The 21,261-nt window shown below is 42.5% G+C and overlaps 1 protein-coding gene across 1 annotated transcript in view; it reads right to left on the reverse strand.

Annotated features, from left to right (window-relative positions):
* Positions 1–207: 207 nt before the first annotated feature.
* TPH2 (tryptophan hydroxylase 2) overlaps positions 208–21,261 on the reverse strand; it is a 129,646-nt gene continuing 108,592 nt past the window's right edge. The window contains exons 9-11 of the mRNA XM_053584772.1: positions 18,567–18,662; positions 1,192–1,325; positions 208–1,063 (exon numbers count right to left, since the gene is read on the reverse strand). Of these exons, the coding sequence (XP_053440747.1) occupies positions 889–1,063; positions 1,192–1,325; positions 18,567–18,662 (405 nt within the window). The 3' untranslated portion in view covers positions 208–888. The remainder of the gene's footprint in view (positions 1,064–1,191; positions 1,326–18,566; positions 18,663–21,261) is intronic.

Here is a 21,261-nt window from a genome sequence, read left to right on the forward strand (position 1 = left end):
CAAGTTGAATGCCTTGGCAATCCCAAGGAAAATTCAATAGACAGTGACTGTAGGTGCATAGCTAACTAACTGCGCTGCTTCGGGCAAATCACTTAACCTCTCTGTGACACAATTTTCACATCTTGGAAATCAAAAAATGATCTTTACAGCTCTGCGATTTTATTATCCTGTAAACCAGAGAAATGAGTTAAACATCTGAGTGTGGTAATTCACTTTATTCCAGCATAAAATTCACAGTCCCAACACTTACTGCCCACGGTTTAGTCTTTTTTAATGTCCTTTCTGGGAGTCTTAGCTTCCAAAATTCTCCAGGAAACTTCTCACAATTCAGTTTCTACAAGGTTAATGCAACCTGTACATTTTTGCATCGTATAAATACTCAACCTAAATCTCATTTCAAATACTGTGTTAACAATTTTTGAAACAGAACATTGAATCTTTTGCTACTGTGATGGGAAGTTTCCTACAATTCTGGTTGTCTCTCAAAGAATGCTGTGAAAACACTGATATTATTGAAAACAGAAATAGCTTCACTGCTGTTTTCATTTTATCTAATGAGCACAGAGAAAAGGCTCAAATCTGAGACAGAGAAGGGCATACGCTAGGATCAGAAGAGGGTTATTTGCTATAAATCTTAAATAGATGCAGTCTGGTTAGGGACACTAGCGGTAATGTCGAATCTACTTAAGACATTTAAAGATATCACACTCTGTCATACCAGTAGTTAGGTGCCATTGGGGTTCTTTTGGTAGTTTATATACTACACAGCAAGTTACAAGCAGGTATAGAGAGATGGAACAGCATGCTACAGTTAACGCCAGCGTTCAAGGACAGAATTGCTGCGAGGCCCCGAGAAGATGGCACGGCCGACAACGCGGCTTCCAGGCGTCAGATCCCAAGGTACTGGTTCATCTTGTCCAAGGCGTCACACACAGTGTTCAAGTCGCTGCGAAGGTCCTGCACCACATTTTCAATACTTCTGGTGTCTTTCAGAATTTCAATGCTCTGAGTGTAGGGATTGAAGTGCACTGAGAAGGGGCGGGTGATGGACTTTGCAAAGTCCCTGCAGAACAAACAGGAATCAAAAAATACACCACCAACCCACAGTGATGCAAGAGATAGGTCACAGGAAGAAAGAGAGCCAGAAAAATTAACAGTTATTTTCTCCAGATAGGAGAAAAGCAAATTTACCTCATTTTTTCTTTGGCTTCTTCGAAACTTTCCGAAACAAAGTAGGCCTCCTGGAAGGTGGTGATCAGGCATTCCTGTAAGCAAGTTGTCTTTGGGTCAAAGGCTTTCACACACGCCTTGTCAGAAAGGGCATGCTGCAAAACACACCACAAAACCCATTAAATTCTGTCACGAGACCCCCAGAGTGCCTCGACATCACACTTCTGCTACACATTCAATAGCTCAGTAATCCTACAGGGCTGCCCAGTTCCTTGTCCACAGAACTCTCCTGTACTCAGAATAAATTGGGCCTTAGGATTTTGTTTATTTGTTTGTTTAGTTGTGTTAGGTACTAAGGGGGGAAATGAGGAAATGATATATTTTTTTATAGTCCATCAATAACCTATTTTTATTATTTCTTATCTAGATATTTAATATAATTTTAATTTGCACCCCCCAAGGATATGATATTTTATTTATTATCAGCCAAATTGATACTGAAGGACACAGCCCAGAGCTGTACTCCAGCAGAAGCAGAATTTTAACTCTGAGCTATGAATAGAAGCAGGAACCACATAAATATGCTCCTCAATCTATTGCTATAAGCAACATGCTAAAATTTCACGTAACTGGCAGAAGTAATAATTACCTGCTTAGAGAGGTGATTGGGGCTCTGACTACACTATTTGTAGGCTTATTGCGAGGCGTTTTGAGGCCAGATGCTGTGTACCAACAGAGGCTGGAGTGGGCCTGGATATTTGAGGGTACTCGCAAAGCACTCATTTACGCTCCACTAAGTACAGCAGAGCAGTACACAGCAGATAAACATTGCCAGTCGGGGGGGAAAGAGCTAATATTAATAGTTATAGTTATACCCATTAGAGAAACAGGCAAGCTGGGGTAATTACTCTCTGAGCCGTCATTAGCTCAGTTCCGCTCCCTACATGACTGGCACTAAGAACAGCAGGAAACGAGGAATGACTGTTCTCCAGATAAATTCAGTAATGTTAAAAGTCACTGGTCATTTCTTGGGACATGCCACCTGCCCTTTTATAGACCTGAGATTGATGATTCTAAAATGTAATGTAAACGGAAATCTCTGAGGAGCTTGTGACAAGGCAGATCAGGTCTCAATTTCCTTTGGTAGGTCTAAGAAATTCTTATTTTTTAAAGGCATCGAAGATCGTGATCATGGGCTACATTTTGGAACTATTCCTCTTGATTTAGTCTTATCTTTAATGTAAGGAGTTAAGAAGTTGGGAGAGAGGGGAAAGGGGTGGCAGAAAATACCTGGAACTGAGAGTTAGAAAGCTGGGCCTCTGGTCTGGGCGTTGCTGCTGTCTAACTAGGTAACTTGGCAAATCATTTGGTTTCTGATTGCCTCTATTTCCTCAACTGCAAATGAGAGATTTGGGTTGGATGATTCAGAAGACATTATTCCAGCCTATGGATTCCTCTCCTAGTATTTTTCTGCCCTCTCAATCTCTAACAGCTAAGGTTTCCTGGAGAAATTTTGAAAACCTTTTCCTGTTCAATACTCTTGGTTTACTCCTCCAACAAATGTAAAATGTATGGAATGATTTACAGCCCTCCACGAAGTCATCTGTGGCTCCCTAAGTTTGAAAACACAACTGTGAACCAAAAGACTGACACCTCAGAGAAAGGGCAGTGCGATTGGCTTTCTTGCAGAGTTCCTCTGTCCAGATCAATGCCTACATGAATCATAGAATGCAGAGGGCTTCTCAGAGCGAACTCATTCTCTTGGCACACAGAGCAACTCCATTATAAGCAGAAGGTTACTGCGCCTGCAAAGGCATTTATGCTGGATTCAAGGCAGTGCAGTGAACATCACGGGACTGTGGTTGCCTATGACCAAGAACTCTGTCCATATTTTAAAAACAAATTCACAAAACAGAAAGTCATTTTAGGAGAGCTGTTGCTTTTCTGCAAAGAATTGGCTTGCCATTCTGGTGTGGTTTTGGGAGAGGAGCTGCCTTCTCTGCAGCCCGGCCCTCTGCTTGGTTGAACAGCCGCATTGTGGCTTGTCTTTCCACCCATCAGTACATGGAAGGCGCAGCGGCTGGTTAGGGCGCTCAGTCTTTCTTCTCTCTCATCTCCGCATTCAGAGGCATGGGTACAGTGGCAGCAGAACATTTAAGCCACTGTCTCCCTCGGGACATCTTAAAACAAAGACTTTTCACTAAGTCAAGCTAAGACAAGCACATTTTAGAAGGAAGGGAAACTCATCTGCTTGGGGCTTCAGTGCTTCTACGGGACATCCTGAGCCTCCGTAGTCACCACGTGGAAAGAGGCCTCCGGCTGTGTGTGTAGGCAGCAACAGAAACTGAAATCCGTGTGAGTTAGAGAAACTCATCGTCTGCCAATTCCACTGGTAGTCAGACATTCTGTCATTTTGACAGGTAGAGGGGATGAAAGTAGATCGAGAAAGGGCCAGAGGGCAGGGCGCTCTGCCCCAGGCTTCAGGAAAAATCAGGGGATTCACAGAACAAAATTTGAGGCAAAGACCATTAGGCAATGAAGATCACAGCTGCCCAAAGCAGTGTTTAAAGGAAAAACTAGAGGTTAATTATCTTAAGCTCTCAAAAACATAAACTGTCCTGGGCTGGGCCTATGGCTCAAGGAGTAGGGTGCTGGCCCCATATACCAGAGGTGGTGGGTTCAAAACCTGCCCAGTTTTGTTTTTTTTTTTTTTTTGCAGGAAAAAAAACAAAACCCACATCTGTCCTCAGGAGCCTGTGGCGTGTGTCACATGCTGGTTACCTGCTGAGGACCACTCCTCCAATGAAATATGGAACCAGTGTTGCTCCTTGGCTGTCAGTGAATCTGGGGGTAATAATCGTACTCACAGATCAGCAGTGGAACGACCAGAGCCTGGAATTTAAGGAGCAGCCAGTACAGGAGACCATCAGATGAGGTGGTGATCACACCTGTGAACAGTCTCATTTACCCGACAGGGCCTTTCGGATGACTGCCCAGAGTTTCCATGCATCCCAGGAGGCTTTCTGTCCCTGAATGCTATAGTGTGGCCCAAGGAGCATAAAATAGCAGCACGCCTCCCTTGACTCTGAAGCCCACTACCCAGTGGAAAAGCCCTATGGCATTGGCTTCTCAAGTCCAGTCCTTGTCCTTCTGTAAGCTGCCTCAGTTCCCGGGAGCAGCTGGCTATTGTGCCCCATCCCTGTGTCCAGAGTGGATTCTCTGTAAACACTGAGCCAGACTTTTTGATGTCCCCAGGAAAATCTGTGGTGATTCCTTCCTGAAGTGTTAACACTTGGATATCCTCAAGTCTGCAAAAATTAATCCAACTTCCTGCGGAGAGAAGCTTTATAAGGATGGCAGAGTCTGGCTGACAGTCACTTTAAAAGTGCAGGAGCACATGAGAGCCACCTTCTCTCATCTGGACACTCTCAAAAAGGGCTATTTTGGGTTTATCCACAGCGCTAACAACAAGGCACAGGACCAAGACCAGCAGCCCTGAGTTCTAAGTGCAGCTGCGCCTGCGTCTGGACAGGACACCAAGTGAGTGGAGCTGCCCATGGTGGCTGCAGTGTCCTCTTTGATGGACTATAAAGGCTGACCTACATGAATTCTAAGGCTCTTCTTGCAATATAATTTTAACAGAGTCTGCAAATATACAGCACTCAAACCAACATCACCTCTCTACACTCCACCCATTATAAACTGGCCATAGCAGGTTGCCCCAGGCCTGGGGATGGCCTTATCCACATGGGTCCCCACTATCAATTAACTGGCTTTAGTGTACAAATTTAGACTTATTTTCCACTTTAGCTTCTTTTTTCTTTCCTGGTTTCCTTTTTTTTTTTTTTTTTTGACACAGTCTTACTCGGTTACCCCGGGTAGAGTGCTGTGGCATCCATAGCTCATAGCAACCTCAATCTCTGGGGCTCAGGCAATCCCCTTGACTCAGCCTCCAAAGTAGCTGGGACTACAAGCGCCTACCACAAGGCCTAGATAGTTTTTCTATTTTTAGTAGAGACGGGATATCTCTCTTGCTCAGGCTGGTCTCAAACACCTGAGCGCAAGTGATCCATCTGCCTCTGCATCCCAGAGTGCTGGGATTACAGGAATGAACCACCACACCAGCCTCCATTATGGCTTTTCGAATATAAAAATCTCTTTTCAACATCAAGAATTTCCAGGACCCCTTATATACTGTTGGTGGGACTGCCAAGTATGACCTCTGTGGAAAATCGTATGCAGACACCTCAAATAACTTAAAGTAGACCTACCATTGGATCCAGCATCTCACTGCTAGGTATAGATCCAAAGAAAAAAAGGTAATTTTTATTAAAAGGACACCTGCACACAAATGTTTACAGCAGCATAATTTATAATCACAAAGATGTGATTATAATAATCACAATCACAACCTAAATGCCCACCAATATATGAATGGATTAATAAAATACAGTACATGCATATTATGGGTACTACTCAGCCATAACAAAAAAGTGAAAAAATGGTGATCTGGTATCTTTTTGGACAAACTGGAGGGAATTAGAATCCATTCTTCTAAGTGAAACATCACAAGAATGGAGAAAGAAATACCAAATTGAAAGTAATGGATCAACACTTAAGTGTGCATATGGACATAAAATCTCAATGAAAATCCAGCCGGGGAGGGTAAGTTCACACCTCTTGGGTACAGTGCCCACTATGTGGGTGAAGGGCACACTTACATGTATAACTTTGACTCAGTCTGTACAAAAACAAAGTAGGTAAACAAGTATACCCTCTAACATTCTGAAAAGTTTTTTTTTTAATTTTTAATTAAAAACATGAATTTTCCAGAACCCAATTGTTAGTATATAATATTATAAAGTAATTAAGACTATAGGTCATTAAGATAAAGAATTAACATTCAAATTTGGCTCTATCTCTATCCAACTACATGACCTGGGCAAGCTACTTCACCTCTGGAAGCATATTCCAGTATTCATCTGGAAAACAGGAATATTAATAGTATCTATATCCTGGGGTCATGGCCAGAATTAAATGAGACACTGCAGGCAAAGTGCCTGACAGAGGACGTGCTCAGTGTATCAGTCACTAGTGTAAATAAGCTCAGGCCAGAGGGGACAGTTTGTGCACATATCCATTCAGCCACACCTTGGCCATTGGTGGCACCCCTCTCTCTCAGGGGTCTGGAACCACAAAGAAAGAAACGTGGCCCTTGCTATGAGGCTTCCCAGTCCTGGACTCCAACAGTGCCTGCCCAGGGTTCATCGGTTTAAATTCTTCCTTCCTGCCAGACACCTGCTTTTGCAGTGACACAGAGTTATTATCTCAACTATTCTAAATGTAAACCCTGTGATCCTCACTGTCTATATTAGGACTGGTTAAAGTTGGGAAAAAACTCAAGTGTGAAGTCAAGTTTATGAGTAGTTTGGGCCCTAGATTCTGAATAAAAAATTGCAAACTCTCCTACACTCACACCACTATCACTTTTCCCACATCACAACAACAATAAATATTTACATTTACACGTGAATAGGCACATTACGTGGATATGTATGTAAAGTTTCTGGAGCCACCCTCAAATGCTTAGCCTGCAACCAAGCACAACATGACATCGACATTCCTATTGCCAAATTGGGCAATGATTCATTATGCATTTTTTTAATTAGAGATGCTGAAGGTTTCAGCGGTTTGAATAAACTACAGGGGCAAGGGAATGACCTCTGTCTTCAAATCCTTTTGTGAAAAGCCAAAGACATGGTTTCCAGCTCCCACTGTCCAGTGTTTGTTCAGTCATTACTAATCGCACTAGATTCATGAGCAGAAAGGGGAGGAGGAAGGGCAGCGGGAGCCATCTGTACCAGTGAAGGTAGGAGAGCTTGCGGCACTGAGTCCTAACTCTAGTCACACCACTGACCTACCAGATGACCTCAGAGAACCTACAAGCTCCTCGAGCCTCTTCACATCCTGGCAGAAATTCTGACCACCTCCCAGAGTTGTTGCAGTGGTAGTAAATACCAATGCTTGTAATAAATATAAACCTGTGTTCAGGAATGCTGATTAATAGCTACATGGAGGCAATACAATAAATTCACTATGCAGAGATACCGTAAAAATAAAGCCAAAATAATCATAGTAATTTGTTAAACCATCAGCTTTATCAAAGCTTAAAAAGCAAAACACATGTATTTATTTAATACTCCATGAGGTAGGTGCTAAAGCTAAATTATTTACCAAAAAAATATGATCTCTGGTCTGAAGGTAATAAAGACTTATCATGGGTGTCCAACCTTTTTTCTTTTCTGCCATATTGGAAGAATGAAGACTTGTCTTGAGCCTCACTGGAAATGCACACACACTAAGAAAGGTTGATTAGCAAATAAAAAGGTCCGTGGATACTTTCTGTGATATCCAACACCATAGATAAGCAGGTTGGATGCCCTTGAAGACAGGACTTTTGCCCATGGGAAAAAAAATAGAAAAATAGTACCCTTTAAAGATGGGTTAACTTTTTGAGATAAGACTCAGCTAATTCACTAATTAGCAATCATTTCCTTGCCACCCGACATGAACAAACTTCACTGTCCCTTCTTTAAGAGAGTTCAAGAAAGATCTATATCAATCCCTTTCTTAAAACTTCCTTATTAGACTCTAAGTTCCTTGATATCTTGGACCATTGATTTTGTATTTGTTGAGTATAATGAATGAATAAGTAGCAAATAATAAATGAAAAAACAATAGGCATAGAGTTAGATAAAGGCTAGGATAGAAAGAAAGTGTGTGACAGGACAGACGCTAGTTGGACTGTGGGTAAATGGCCATCAAGTATCCTTTTATCAACCTTTTTTAAAAGTCGGTGTTCCAGATGACCTAACGCATTATTCATTGCTCCCCACAGTGATGGGAGATGGGGAAAAGCCCCACCCAGACACAGAGTCACCATTACTCCAGTGAAGAAAAGTTTTCAAATTTATGTTAGCTTTCACATGCTTTTCCATGTTTGTTTTGTCTTCAAAGAAAAAAAAATTTTAGGATATGTTCTGCTTAACAGGAAAAGGTAACCCCTGTAATCCCAGCACTCCCAGCACCCAGAGTTCAAGACCAGCCTCAAGAGTGAGACCCAGTCTCTATTAAAAATAGAAAAACTAGCTGGGAATTGTGGCGGGTGCCTGTAGTCCCAGCTACTTGGGAGGCTGAGGCAAGAGGATTCCTTGATTCCAAGAGTTTGATGTTGTTGTGAGCTAGGCTACTGCCATGGCACTCTAGACTGGGCAACCATGAGACTGTATCTAAAAAAAAAAAAAAAAAAGAAGAAGAAGAGGTGAATTGTGGATACTTAGGAAAAAATCTATACCAAAGCCCCTAGCAACTCAGCTGGGGCTTATGTTTAGGGTACAGTTGGAATAGCACAAAATATTTTACTGCAAAAGGTAACTGCATTCAAAACCGTGAGCATGTTTACACAGGAATTATGACAATGCTTTCGGTAAAGTTACTCCTATATTGGTCTAGGACCAGCATCCATTAATTCAGCAGGGCCTCGAGGCACCAGGCACCTTCACAAGCCAGGCAGGGAAATGGTAGGGGGAGGGGCTCTAAGGAAGGCGTCTCATGTCATGTCCTCTTTGTGAGCAATCAGAAGGTATTTCTCATAGGAAGAATTCCTGAATGTAAAAATGGTCCAACATAGCAATCATAGAGATGTTGGGGTGTTGAAATTTGAGAGTGAGAGAATGCTAATAACCAGAGGTGATGGGCCAGAACCGGAAGGTGCATGGCGGACACTGCCCTTCAGGGTACAGATTTCTGGCTGATTTCTATTTCCAGACAATTCTGTCCACACCAATAAGAACAGAAACAACAGATTCACCCCAGTGCTGCCTACACACGCCTCATTAACCAGACCAGAAGACCCCATCAAAAGTCGGGGCTATGAGAGAGATTTGTTTTTGTTACTGATGTAATTCATAAACCATCTGAGGAGAATGTAAATAGATGGAGCTCAAGAGCCACATCATTTTCTGCCTCCCTTTTCAGGGAAATTGAGAAGCATTTTGTAGAGGACCTGCTCTTAGGGGAAATGACATCAAGCTATTGTGGTGACCGAAGCCCCAGTGCACTCACAATAACCCCTCAGTGGTTTTTCTGTTGAGAATTTAGCAAAAAAAATTGACCACATTACGTCAGGTTTTTATTAGTTTGAACATTACTCTCTATTCCAGCCATGCTAAGCCTTAGACCAGTGATTTTCAACCTTTTTTATCTCAGGGCACACTTGAACCTGTAGGTAAACTTCTGCAGCACACTTAAATTATGTTGATCAAAAAAAAAAAAAAAGAGTAGAATGTTGAGGACAAGATGGCGGACTGAAGCCAGCTTTCAACAAAGGCTCCCGTCCAGAAGGAGAGTTAAGGGACAGGAATTTAGTAAGTATCCTGGTGGACTTGAGCCTCACCAAGAGAGAAGGCTGAAGAACGCACATCAACACTGCTGAGGGAAGTTGTGATCACAAGGACGCAAACAAAAGGTACAAAATCCACCACCAAGCGGACGGGAGTCCCCCTCCCCCATGAGACCGGCTCTAGAGCCCCATAATTCAACAAGCGGGCAGAAATTAAAGGCCCTCCCACTACACTCCACGGGAGAGACCTTCTAAAAACTGGACCTACCTCCCCTACTGGGGTGCCGTGGCGTTCTCCTGCCGGACATAGGGCTGAATAAAACTTTGGGAATCCTTTGCCGGCAACCCTGAATCCCTGGCGCTCCCCTCCCGCCCACTGAGGTCTGGAGGCCTGTCCCCCAGGACTTCGGATCCTTGGGTGATTTCTCAAGGGGAGTGGACAGTCCCCTTGAGTGCGACTGGTCAGCATTGACTCTGAGGCGCGCCGAGTGAGGAGAGGGCACCGGGCTGAGGGGGAGTCACGCCTCGCGGCACTTCCCTGCGGTGCAGTGCAGCAACCCTCCCCAGGCATACGGGGCCCAAGACTGAATCAGACTCTGGCCTCCCCGCTGAGAGCTGAGAACCCCTACTCTCACTCGGGGTCTGAGGGCCTATCCCCCAGGAGTTCGGCTCCTTGGGTGATTTCTCGAGGGGAGTGCACAGTGCCTGAGCTGCGTCAGGTCAGCGCTGACTCTGGGACACGTGAGCGAGGAGAGGGCACTCTGCTGAGGGGAAATCAAGCCTTGGCGGCACTTCCCTGCGGTGCAGTGCAGGAGCCCTCCCCGGACCGTAGTATTGCGTGAAACTGAATGAAACTCTAGCTTCCCCCCCAACTCCCAATCGGGGTCTGGGGGCCCATCCCCCAAGAGTTCTGATTCTTGGGGGATCTCTTAAGGGGTGTGGACCCAGCACAAACTGCGGCCGCTCAGTGCTGACTCTGGGGCGTGGGACAGAGGAGAAAAGGGTCGCCTGAGTGCCCACACCAGAGCAGCAGTTCCCTGGAGGTAGATCAACAGCCGTTTTTTCTTTAACGGCAGAACGCTCACTTCTGGATATTCTGAGGCCACACCCCCTATCTCTCTGGGCAACCAGAGGAGGCCACCGGTGACACAGCTCACAAACCCGGAAGCCTTCAGGGCGGGGCCGACCCAGAGAGGTGTTCAGACGCAATTCTCCAGCAGCAAAGACGTTTGAACTCAAAACAGCCCGTCTCCTGTAGGCGACGACAGGAACAGAGACAGAACCTCACAAAGTTGTCTGTTCTGTTCTGTTCTGTTAGCAGCATGCATCAGGGACGGGGCTAAGCCTGAGTGAACACCTCCTTCCCATCACCTGCATCAAACACTCAAAGATGTCAGGCCCCATCTCCTCCTGCTAGATAGCGGCAGTCTGCGGGGGCCTGGCAGACTTCCTTGCGATTCAGGCAGGTGCAAACCCCTGGAGTGTCTGTTCACTGCAGGCAACTGGGTTAGCCATCTGCAGAGATACCAGTGACTGGGACCGACGGAGGGGCAAAGTGTGGAAGGAGACGTCAACCTTCCCAGACTGCTCTGTTTGCTGGGTGGCTCCTCCTGACTCCACACTGCACTGGGGTGAGCTGTGTCAGAGGAGTCACCAGGCCCCTGTGATCCAGTTCCCAGAGACCTCTTGAACCCTTCCACCCGAGACAAGTGCCGATTGAGACAGTTGATTCGGACCTTTTGAACTGGGCTAATAGACTGAGGACTCTTCAGGCGGTGCCCTGGGTGTGCGATTATAGGAAGGTTTGATTCTCCTTTTCCAACTGGGGCCAGAGGTGGGCAGGCGGGGTGACTTAATTGCTGATTTTTCCACACAGCTGAGACTTCAAGCCAGAGTAGAAGTTGCAATAGGATCGAACAGAAACCAGCTGAAAACAAGACAGAACCACTTTGCTCCACCACACCAGACAGGGCCCCAGTTTCTCAGGCCACAACACTGTACGGGCCCTCGATAAAACCCCAGGGGAAAAACCAAAGGGAGTAAACCATGGGGCAGAATCAGAAGAAAAACTCTGGTAACATGAATAACCAGAATAGATCAACCCCCCCAAGAAAAGATACGGCAGATGTGATTGAAGATCCCGTTCATAAACAACTGGCTGAGATGTCAGAAGTCGAATTCAGAATTTGGTTTGCAGACAAGATTAATAAAATGGAATTAGGAATTCGAGGAGAAATTCAAAAATTGTCTCAAGAATTTAACGAATTTAAAGATAAAACCACCAAAGACTTAGACACACTGAAACAAGAACTTACAGCCCTCAAAGATATGAAAAATACAGTAGAATCCCTCAGTAACAGAATGGAGCAAGCAGAAGAAAGGATTTCTGACATTGAAGATAAAGTCTTCGAACGCTCCCAATCTCTCAAAGAGGAAGAGAAATGGAGAGCAAAAACGGATCACTCACTCAGAGAGCTCTCAGATAATTCGAAAAAAAACAACATAAGGGTTATAGGAATTTCGGAGACTGATGAAGTAGCTGCCAAGGACACAGAGGCCCTTCTACATGAAATTATGAAAGAAAATTTTCCAGACATGCCTAGAGAATCTGAAATTCAGATAGCAGACAGCTTCAGAACCCCAGCACGATTCAACCCCAATAAGCCATCTCCCAGACATATCATAATTAGCTTCACTAAAGTTAACATGAAAGAGAAGATTCTCAAAGCAGCCCGGCGAAAGAAAACTATAACGTACAAAGGTAAGAATATTAGAATAACTGCAGATCTCTCTGCTGAAACTTTTCAAGCAAGAAGAGGCTGGTCATCAACTTTTAATCTCCTAAAGCAAAAAAACTTTCAACCCAGGATCTTGTATCCAGCTAAACTGAGTTTCATCTATGATGGAGAAATTAAATACTTCAATGACATTCATATGTTGAAAAAATTTGCCATAAGTAAACCAGCTCTTCAGGATGTTCTCAGACCTATCCTCCACAATGACCAACCCAATCCTATACCACAAAAGTAAACTCACTCAGAATCTTCGGATCAAACTCCAACTTCCACACTGGCGAAAGGATTAAAAATGTCCACTGGACCTTTGAAAAACTCGATACCCAAAATTCCACCAGACTTATCAATACTCTCCATCAATGTGAATGGCTTAAACTGTCCTCTAAAGAGGCATAGGTTAGCTGACTGGATACAAAAACTCAAGCCAGATATTTGTTGCATACAAGAGTCACATCTCAACTTAAAAGACAATACAGACTCAGGGTGAAAGGATGGTCATCCATATTTCAGGCAAATGGTAATCAGAAAAAAGCAGGTGTTGCAATTTTATTTGCAGATACAGTAGGCTTTAAACCATCAAAAGTAAGGAAGGACAAGAATGGTCACTTCATATTTGTTAAGGGTAATACTCAATATGACGAGATCTCAATTATTAATATCTATGCACCCAACCAGAATGCACCTCAATTTATAAGAGAAACTCTAACAGACATGAGTAACTTGATTTCCTCCAGCTCCATAATCGTTGGAGATTTCAACACTCCCTTGGCAGTGTTGGATCGATCCTCCAGAAAGAAGCTGAGCAAAGAAATCTTAGATTTAAACCTAACCATCCAATATTTAGATTTAGCAGACATCTACAGAACATTTCATCCCAACAAAACTGAATACACATACTTCTCATCAGCCCACGGAACTTACTCCAAAATTGATCACATTTTAGGTCACAAGTCTAACCTCAGTAAATTTAAAGGAATAGAAATTATTCCATGCATCTTCTCAGACCATCATGGAATAAAACTTGAATTGAGTAACAACAGGAATCTGCATACCCATACAAAAACATGGAAGTTAAATAACCTTATGCTGAATGATAGCTGGGTGAGAGATGAGATTAAGAAAGAAATCACCAATTTTTTGGAACAAAATGACAATGAAGACACAAGCTATCAGAACCTCTGGGACACTGCAAAGGCAGTTCTAAGAGGGAAATTTATAGCACTGCAAGCCTTCCTCAAGAGAACGGAAAGAAAGGAAGTTAACAACTTAATGGGACATCTCACGCAACTGGAAAAGGAAGAACATTCCAACCCCAAACCCAGTAGAAGAAAAGAAATAACCAAAATTAGAGCAGAATTAAATGAAATTGAAAACAAAAGAATAATACAACAGATCAATAAATCAAAAAGCTGGTTTTTTGAAAAGGTCAATAAAATAGATAAACCTCTGGCCAACTTAATCAGGAAAAGAAGAGTAAAATCTCTAATATCATCAATCAGAAACAACAAAGACGAAATAACCACAGACTCATCAGAAATCCAAAAAATCCTTAATGAATATTACAAGAAACTTTATTCTCAGAAATATGAAAATCTGAAGGAAATAGACCGATACTTGGAAGCACGCCACCTTCCAAGACTTAACCAGAATCAAGTGGAAATGTTGAACAGACCCATATCAAGTTCAGAAATAGCATCAACTATACAAAACCTCCCTAAAAAGAAAAGCCCGGGACCAGATGGTTTCACGTCAGAATTCTACCAAACCTTTAAAGAGGAATTAGTACCTATATTACTCAACCTGTTCCAAAAGGTAGAAAAAGAAGGAAGACTACCCAACACGTTCTATGAAGCAAACATCACCCTGATCCCCAAACCAGGAAAAGACCCAACAAGAAAAGAAAATTATAGACCAATATCACTAATGAATATAGATGCAAAAATATTCAACAAGATCCTAACAAACAGAATCCAACAACACATCAAACAAATTATACATCATGACCAAGTTGGTTTTATCCCAGGGTCTCAAGGCTGGTTCAATATACGTAAATCTATAAATGTAATTCAGCACATAAACAAATTAAAAAACAAAGACCATATGATTCTCTCAATTGATGCAGAAAAAGCTTTTGATAATATCCAGCATCCCTTCATGATCAGAACACTCAAGAAAATTGGTCTAGAAGGGACTTTTCTTAAACTGATAGAGGCTATCTACAGCAAACCCACAGCCAATGTCATATTGAATGGAGTTAAATTGGAATCATTTCCACTCAGATCAGGAACCAGACAAGGCTGCCCATTGTCTCCATTGCTTTTCAACATTGTAATGGAAGTTTTAGCCACCGCAATTAGGGAAGAAAAGGCGATCAAGGGTATCCATATAGGGTCAGAAGAGATCAAACTCTCGCTCTTCGCAGATGATATGATTGTGTATCTGGAAAACACTAGGGACTCTACTACAAAACTCCTAGAAGTGATCAAGGAGTACAGCAGCGTCTCAGGTTACAAAATCAACATTCATAAATCGGTAGCCTTTATATACACCAACAACAGTCAAATTGAAAAAGCAGTTAAGGACTCTATCCCATTCACAGTAGTGCCAAAGAAGATGAAATATTTGGGAATTTACCTAACAAAAGACGTGAAAGATCTCTATAAAGAGAACTATGAAACTCTAAGAAAAGAAATAGCGGAAAATGTTAACAAATGGAAAAACATACCATGCTCATGACTAGGAAGAATCAACATTATCAAAATGTCCATACTACCCAAAGCAATATATAATTTCAACGCACTCCCTATTAAATCTCCACTGTCATATTTTAAAGATCTTGAAAAAACATTACTTCGTTTTATATGGAATCAGAAAAAACCTCGAATAGCCAAGACATTACTCAGAAATAAAAACAAAACAGGAGGAATCACACTACCAGACCTCAGACTTTACTACAAATCGATAGTGATCAAAACAGCATGGTATTGGCACAAAAACAGAGAAGTAGATATCTGGAATAGAATAGAGAACCAAGAGATGAATCCAGCTACTTACCGCTATTTGATTTTTGACAAGCCAATTAAAAACATTCAGTGGGGAAAAGATTCCCTATTTAACAAATGGTGCTGGCTGAACTGGCTGGCAACCTGCAGAAGACTGAAATTGGACCCACACCTTTCACCATTAACTAAGATAGACTCTCATTGGATTAAAGATTTAAACTTAAGACATGAAACTATAAAAATACTAGAGGAGAATGCAGGGAAAACCCTTGAAGAAATTGGTCTGGGTGAGTATTTCATGAGGAGAACCCCCCGGGCAATTGAAGCAGCTTCAAAAATACACTACTGGGACTTGATCAAACTAAAAAGCTTCTGCACAGCTAAGAACACAGTAAGCAGAGAAAGCAGACAGCCCTCAGAATGGGAGAAGATATTTGCAGGGTATAACTCTGACAAAGGTTTAATAACCAGAATCCACAGAGAACTCAAACGCATCAGCAAGAAAAAAACAAGGGATCCCATCGCAGGCTGGGCAAGGGATTTGAAGAGAAACTTCTCTGAAGAAGACAGGCGCACGGCCTTCAGACATATGAAAAAATGCTCATCATCTTTAATCATCAGAGAAATGCAAATCAAAACTACTTTGAGATATCATCTAACTCCAATGAGACTAGCCTATATCACAAAATCTCAAGACCAGAGATGTTGGCGTGGATGCGGAGAAAAGGGAACACTTCTGCACTGCTGGTGGGAATGCAAATTAATACATTCCTTTTGGAAAGATATATGGAGAACACTCAGAGATCTAAAAATAGATCTGCCATTCAATCCTGTAATTCCTCTGCTGGGCATATACCCAGAAGACCAAAAATCACAACATAACAAAGATATTTGTACCAGAATGTTTATTGCAGCCCAATTCATAATAGCTAAGTCATGGAAAAAGCCCAAGTGTCCATCGATCCACGAATGGATTAATAAATTGTGGTATATGTATACCATGGAATACTATGCAGCCTTAAAGAAAGATGGAGACTTTACCTCTTTCATGTTTACATGGATGGAGCTGGAACATATTCTTCTTAGTAAAGTATCCCAAGAATGGAAGAAAAAATACCCAATGTACACAGCCCTACTATGAAACTAATTTGGGACTCTCACATGAAAGCTATAACCCAGCTACAACTTAACAATAGGGGGAAGTGGGAAGGGGGTGGTGGGTAGAGGGAGGGGAATCGGTGGGATCACACCTGTGGTGCATATTATAGGGGTATTTGCGAAACTTGGTAAATGTAGAATGTAAATGTTTTGGCACAGTAACTGAGATAACGCCGGAAAGGCTATGTTAACCACTGTGATAAAAATGTGTCAAATGGTTTATGAAGTGAGTGTATGATGCCCCATAATCATATCATTGTATACAGTTATGATTTAATAAAAAAATTAAAAAAAAAAGAGTAAAAAAAAGAATATATGTACTGTCTTTGAACTTCTTTTGAAAATAATTTAATTAATGATATTTAAAAACTTTCATGGAACACCTAAGAGCCTCTCACGGCACACTGATTGAAAATCACTGCCTTAGACAGTTCCCTGAATAGGCTGGACTTTCATAGGAGTCCTCGTGATACACACGCTGCTGGCCACTGACTAGCCTGCGCACCCCGCCCTTTTCCTACTCGTCCTTTCCCCTCCGAGAGTCAGCCTGGGCAGCAGGGCCCTGTCAGGAGGGTTTGTCGGGCATGGTCTCAGGAGCGCCAGACATACTGGTCACCCCTTTACACGACGTGCCAGAACCAACCATGTCTCCGGAGCACCAGGCATACTGGTCACCCCCTTACACGACGTGCTATCTGTATGGTTGTCCATCTCTTGCTGTAGAATGCACTGCGAACTCTTTGATAGCAGGGACCCCAGACAGCAGAGCCCTGTGTGTAAGCACTCGGATCCTGGAGCCTGGCCTGCCTGGATTGGCCCCAGTTCCATCACTTACCAGCTGCGTGATCTTACACAATTTCCTTACTGTCCTTGTGTCTCATTTGCAATAATATCACTTGTCACATGGAGTTGTTATGAGGATGAAGCAGGAGCACCAGAAATACTGAGGTCTATTTAAACACGCTAGTTTGGGTGGCTGATGTTATTTTCTTCTTATGCTTTATCATTATCACTTGTCTCTTTAACCCCAGGGCCTTGCATGGTCCATAGCACCTTGTAGGCACCCCATTAAATGTTTGAGGAATGAATGAATGAATGGAGTCATAAAATGATCAGACTCAATAAAACTATAGTGAAATTGCATCTTTCAATATAATAAACAACCAAAAATCTCCAATCACTATGGAGATATATTCTCCATTATATTATTGCACATATAAGGGTAATCAATGCTCAAACTAAAAACTCTGGTATAATCCACAATCCTGATCTTAGTGTGAATAACCAAAGAAAGATTAAATTACTTTTAGTAACCTTTCCAGATTATACATCACATCACATTCTAAATTCACCAAAACTTGCTTTCACCTGGCGGTATAAATAGCAATTCTTAAATAACCAGAATACTTAAAGTGTCAGAATGTTCCAGGTCTCAAAACTCCTGAATAAATGATTGTTTTACTGCATTTTAAGGCAAAAAGAATAGAATTTCCTAGGCATGATTTCATGCATTAGATTCCTCTCTGACAATAGATTTATTTTGTTTGTTTCTTTATACTATATGCCTACAAGTGTTTTAATATGCATTAATTTTGAAGAAGCTGAGGTAACCTCAAACTCCTCTTGAAGAAGTACACGTTGGGGCGGAAAAAGGGAGCCTGGGAGGTGACAGAGTCAGAGCAGCCAAACCGCACTCAGGAGTGAACTTCAGTCAGTCAGACTGTGCCCAGTCCATTGCCCACTTTCAGCACTGAGTTCATGCCAGCCATTGTCACCCAGCATTGAGCATACATTTGCCATTCCTGTCGACCTGTGCACGTGGCTGCTCACCCAGGAGTCACACCACAAACCCAGAAAGGCCTGACCCATTTTCATAAAGTACAAAAAGTTAGGTCAGGACCCACATCTAAGGTACCGAGTCCTCTGCATTAAATATTTATGGGGTATCTGTCTGTGAGTAGAAATGCACAGACAAATCAATATTTTCCATGACCTTGAACCAGTTTGCATGGGACGGATGTGCCATTCACAGCTTCACACCTGTAATTCCCCAATGGAGGAGAGGAGCCCTGCTCCGTAGGCCCGCAGTTGTCCTTCTTGTTTGCAAAGGCCAAACTCGATTGTGAAGAAATAGCACTAAAAAAAAAAAAAAAAAAGAATGAATCAATGAAAAAAAGAAAAAAGAAATCCAGTGAACTAGTCAACAAGCTGTTCAATAAAATAAAATAGCCCCCAAATAAAATGGTTCACTGTTCGTAATTTCCTCAGCATCATCAATTTAAATACATTTAAATCAAGACATTTACTGAAACCTGTTTTCTTGCTTACTATTCCCTCCCAAGGTTTAGGGTATCTGGAAAAGTATTGACTACAAAGAGTCCTGTGCCTTCTAGATTCAGAAACCCTCTGGGTCAAATTATATCCCCTGTAATAACTTTAAAAATAAAAAACATAGATTTTGAAATGAATGAATATATCAAAATGATAACACCATAAAAATATGCTATGTATTTACCAAACTGTCTTTTAATGACATAAGTTCATACAAACGTGGAAAAACAAGTTGGAATCCAATAGTCCCAACAAGATTTTTGCACTTGATTTATTCATTCAATAAACATTTGTTTGAGTTCCTACTGGGTCCCAATGCTTGGTAAAGAATTATAGTAAAGAAATAAGAGAGAGGTCAAGATAGCCAGTATCTGGATATGCCTATCAAATAACTAAAACCACATTTTTATTTATTTTTTTTTTTTGAGACAGAGTCTCATTCTGTTACCCAGGCTACAGGGCCATGACATCAGCCTAGTTGACAGCAACCTCAAATTCCTGGGCTCAAGCAATCCTCCTGCATTGGCTGCCACAACGCCCAGTTAATTTAATTTTTCTATTTTAACACAGATGGGGTTTTACTCTTGCTCAGGTTGGTCTCAAACTCCTGAACTCAAAGGATCCTCCCACCTCAGCTTTCCAGTGCTAGGATTACAGGTGTGAGCCACCATGCCCAACCTAAAACTATAATTTTAATATAATTTTTAGTGAAATCTTAAAGGTATGTATATGAATGCATAGATTTATATATGTATCTGTGTGTACTTACACACAGAGTTCCTCCTTGATACACAATAATGTTACAACTCTATAAACTCAGCAAGTTGAAAAAAATATCCCAAGTTGAAGGTATATTTAATATACTTAACCCAAACATGATAGCTTAGCTAGCTTACCTTAAACATGCTCAGAACATTGACATTGTAGTCTAGGGCTACACAAAATTACCTAACACAAAGCCAACCTTATAAGAAAGTGTTTGAAAGACCAAAATTAAAAATTCAAAGAATGATTTCTGTTGAATGTACATCACTTTCACACCATCCTGAAGTTGAGAAACCATACACTGATCCTTCATGAAGTTGGAGACCGTGTGTGTGTGTGCAGAGACATATATACACAAATATAAAAAGCCACCTCATTGGCCTGACTATTAGCATCAGCTCCCACCCCCTCCTCCGGAGATTAACATCTACAGTTGCTTCTGTTGGGTTTAAGAAATCGTCCTAGACAGAGAAATATCTGCACGACCAAAGAAAAAACTCCTGATGATACTGGGAGAGGCTGAAGTCACGCTATTTTTGCCTGAGAGAAAAGTGAGAGGCTGACAATAAGCAACAGGAATTGCATCAAATTAACATTGCCCTGCATTAGTGATGATCAAGGGCTGGAGGGTTGAGAAAGAGGAAAATTTCAGCACTCCTAAAAAGGGGCAGAAAATAATCATTATTTCTAGCCCATAGCAGTTTGTTTTATTTTTATTTGAAGGTTACGATGTCCCTTGCTTCAGGAGGGAGATATATATATAATTTTTATTTTTACCATGAGGATATTTCTAAATTGAGGGGTCCAATGCTCTGCAGCCTGGGGTTAGACTTAAAGGACTGTACATTTTCAGGTTATGGAGCTTAACCCTCAGAGGCAAAATTTCCTTTCCTGATTCAGCTCCCAAAGCAGCCAGGTGACAGCCCTCCCTGCCCTCACGGCCCAGCGCCGCCCTCTCTCCTCCTTACTCGGTTCTACCTTTGCTTTCTGTCCGTCACAGCACTTGATGACACAGCCTGGAATTTCTCCATGTGTGACATATACTGTTCACCACCTGCCTCCCCATGCTAGACTATAAACTCCGTCACAGCACGTCTGTCTCTGTTCACCCAGACCAGGCTGTGCCACTCCCAGCACTGGTGACATCGGTCCTTGCTGTGGGAGGCCGTCCTGAACACCATGGGCTGCTCTGCAGCATCTCTGGCCTCTAGCTCTAGTGCCACTAGCATCTCCCACACCTATAGCAACAAGCAAAAATGTCTCCAGACAATGGCAAATGTCCCCAGAGGAACATCACCCCTGGCTGAGAACCACAGATCTAGAACAGCATCTAAAGCACAGTAAGAGCTCAGTGCGTACGTGGTGGATGAAGTGAGGGCTGTGCATGCCAGCACCATCTGGAGCAGGGGAACACAGAAGGAGCCTGAGTCCTCGTCTGGGCTTGGCTTTTTAGCTGCATGACTACAGCTTCTCCAGGCTATAGTTTCCTGCCCGTGACACCCATGGAGTCACTCATTCATCTATTGCACAAACACAGCTTGAGCACCTGTTACAGGACGGACTCTGCTCCGGACAGGAAAGGACCCACAGAGAGGCAGAGAATGCTATGATCCCATGAATATGGGGCTGGGATGACACA

The sequence above is a fragment of the Nycticebus coucang genome, chromosome 3 (assembly GCF_027406575.1).
Source record: "Nycticebus coucang isolate mNycCou1 chromosome 3, mNycCou1.pri, whole genome shotgun sequence".
NCBI lineage: Eukaryota > Metazoa > Chordata > Mammalia > Primates > Lorisidae > Nycticebus > Nycticebus coucang.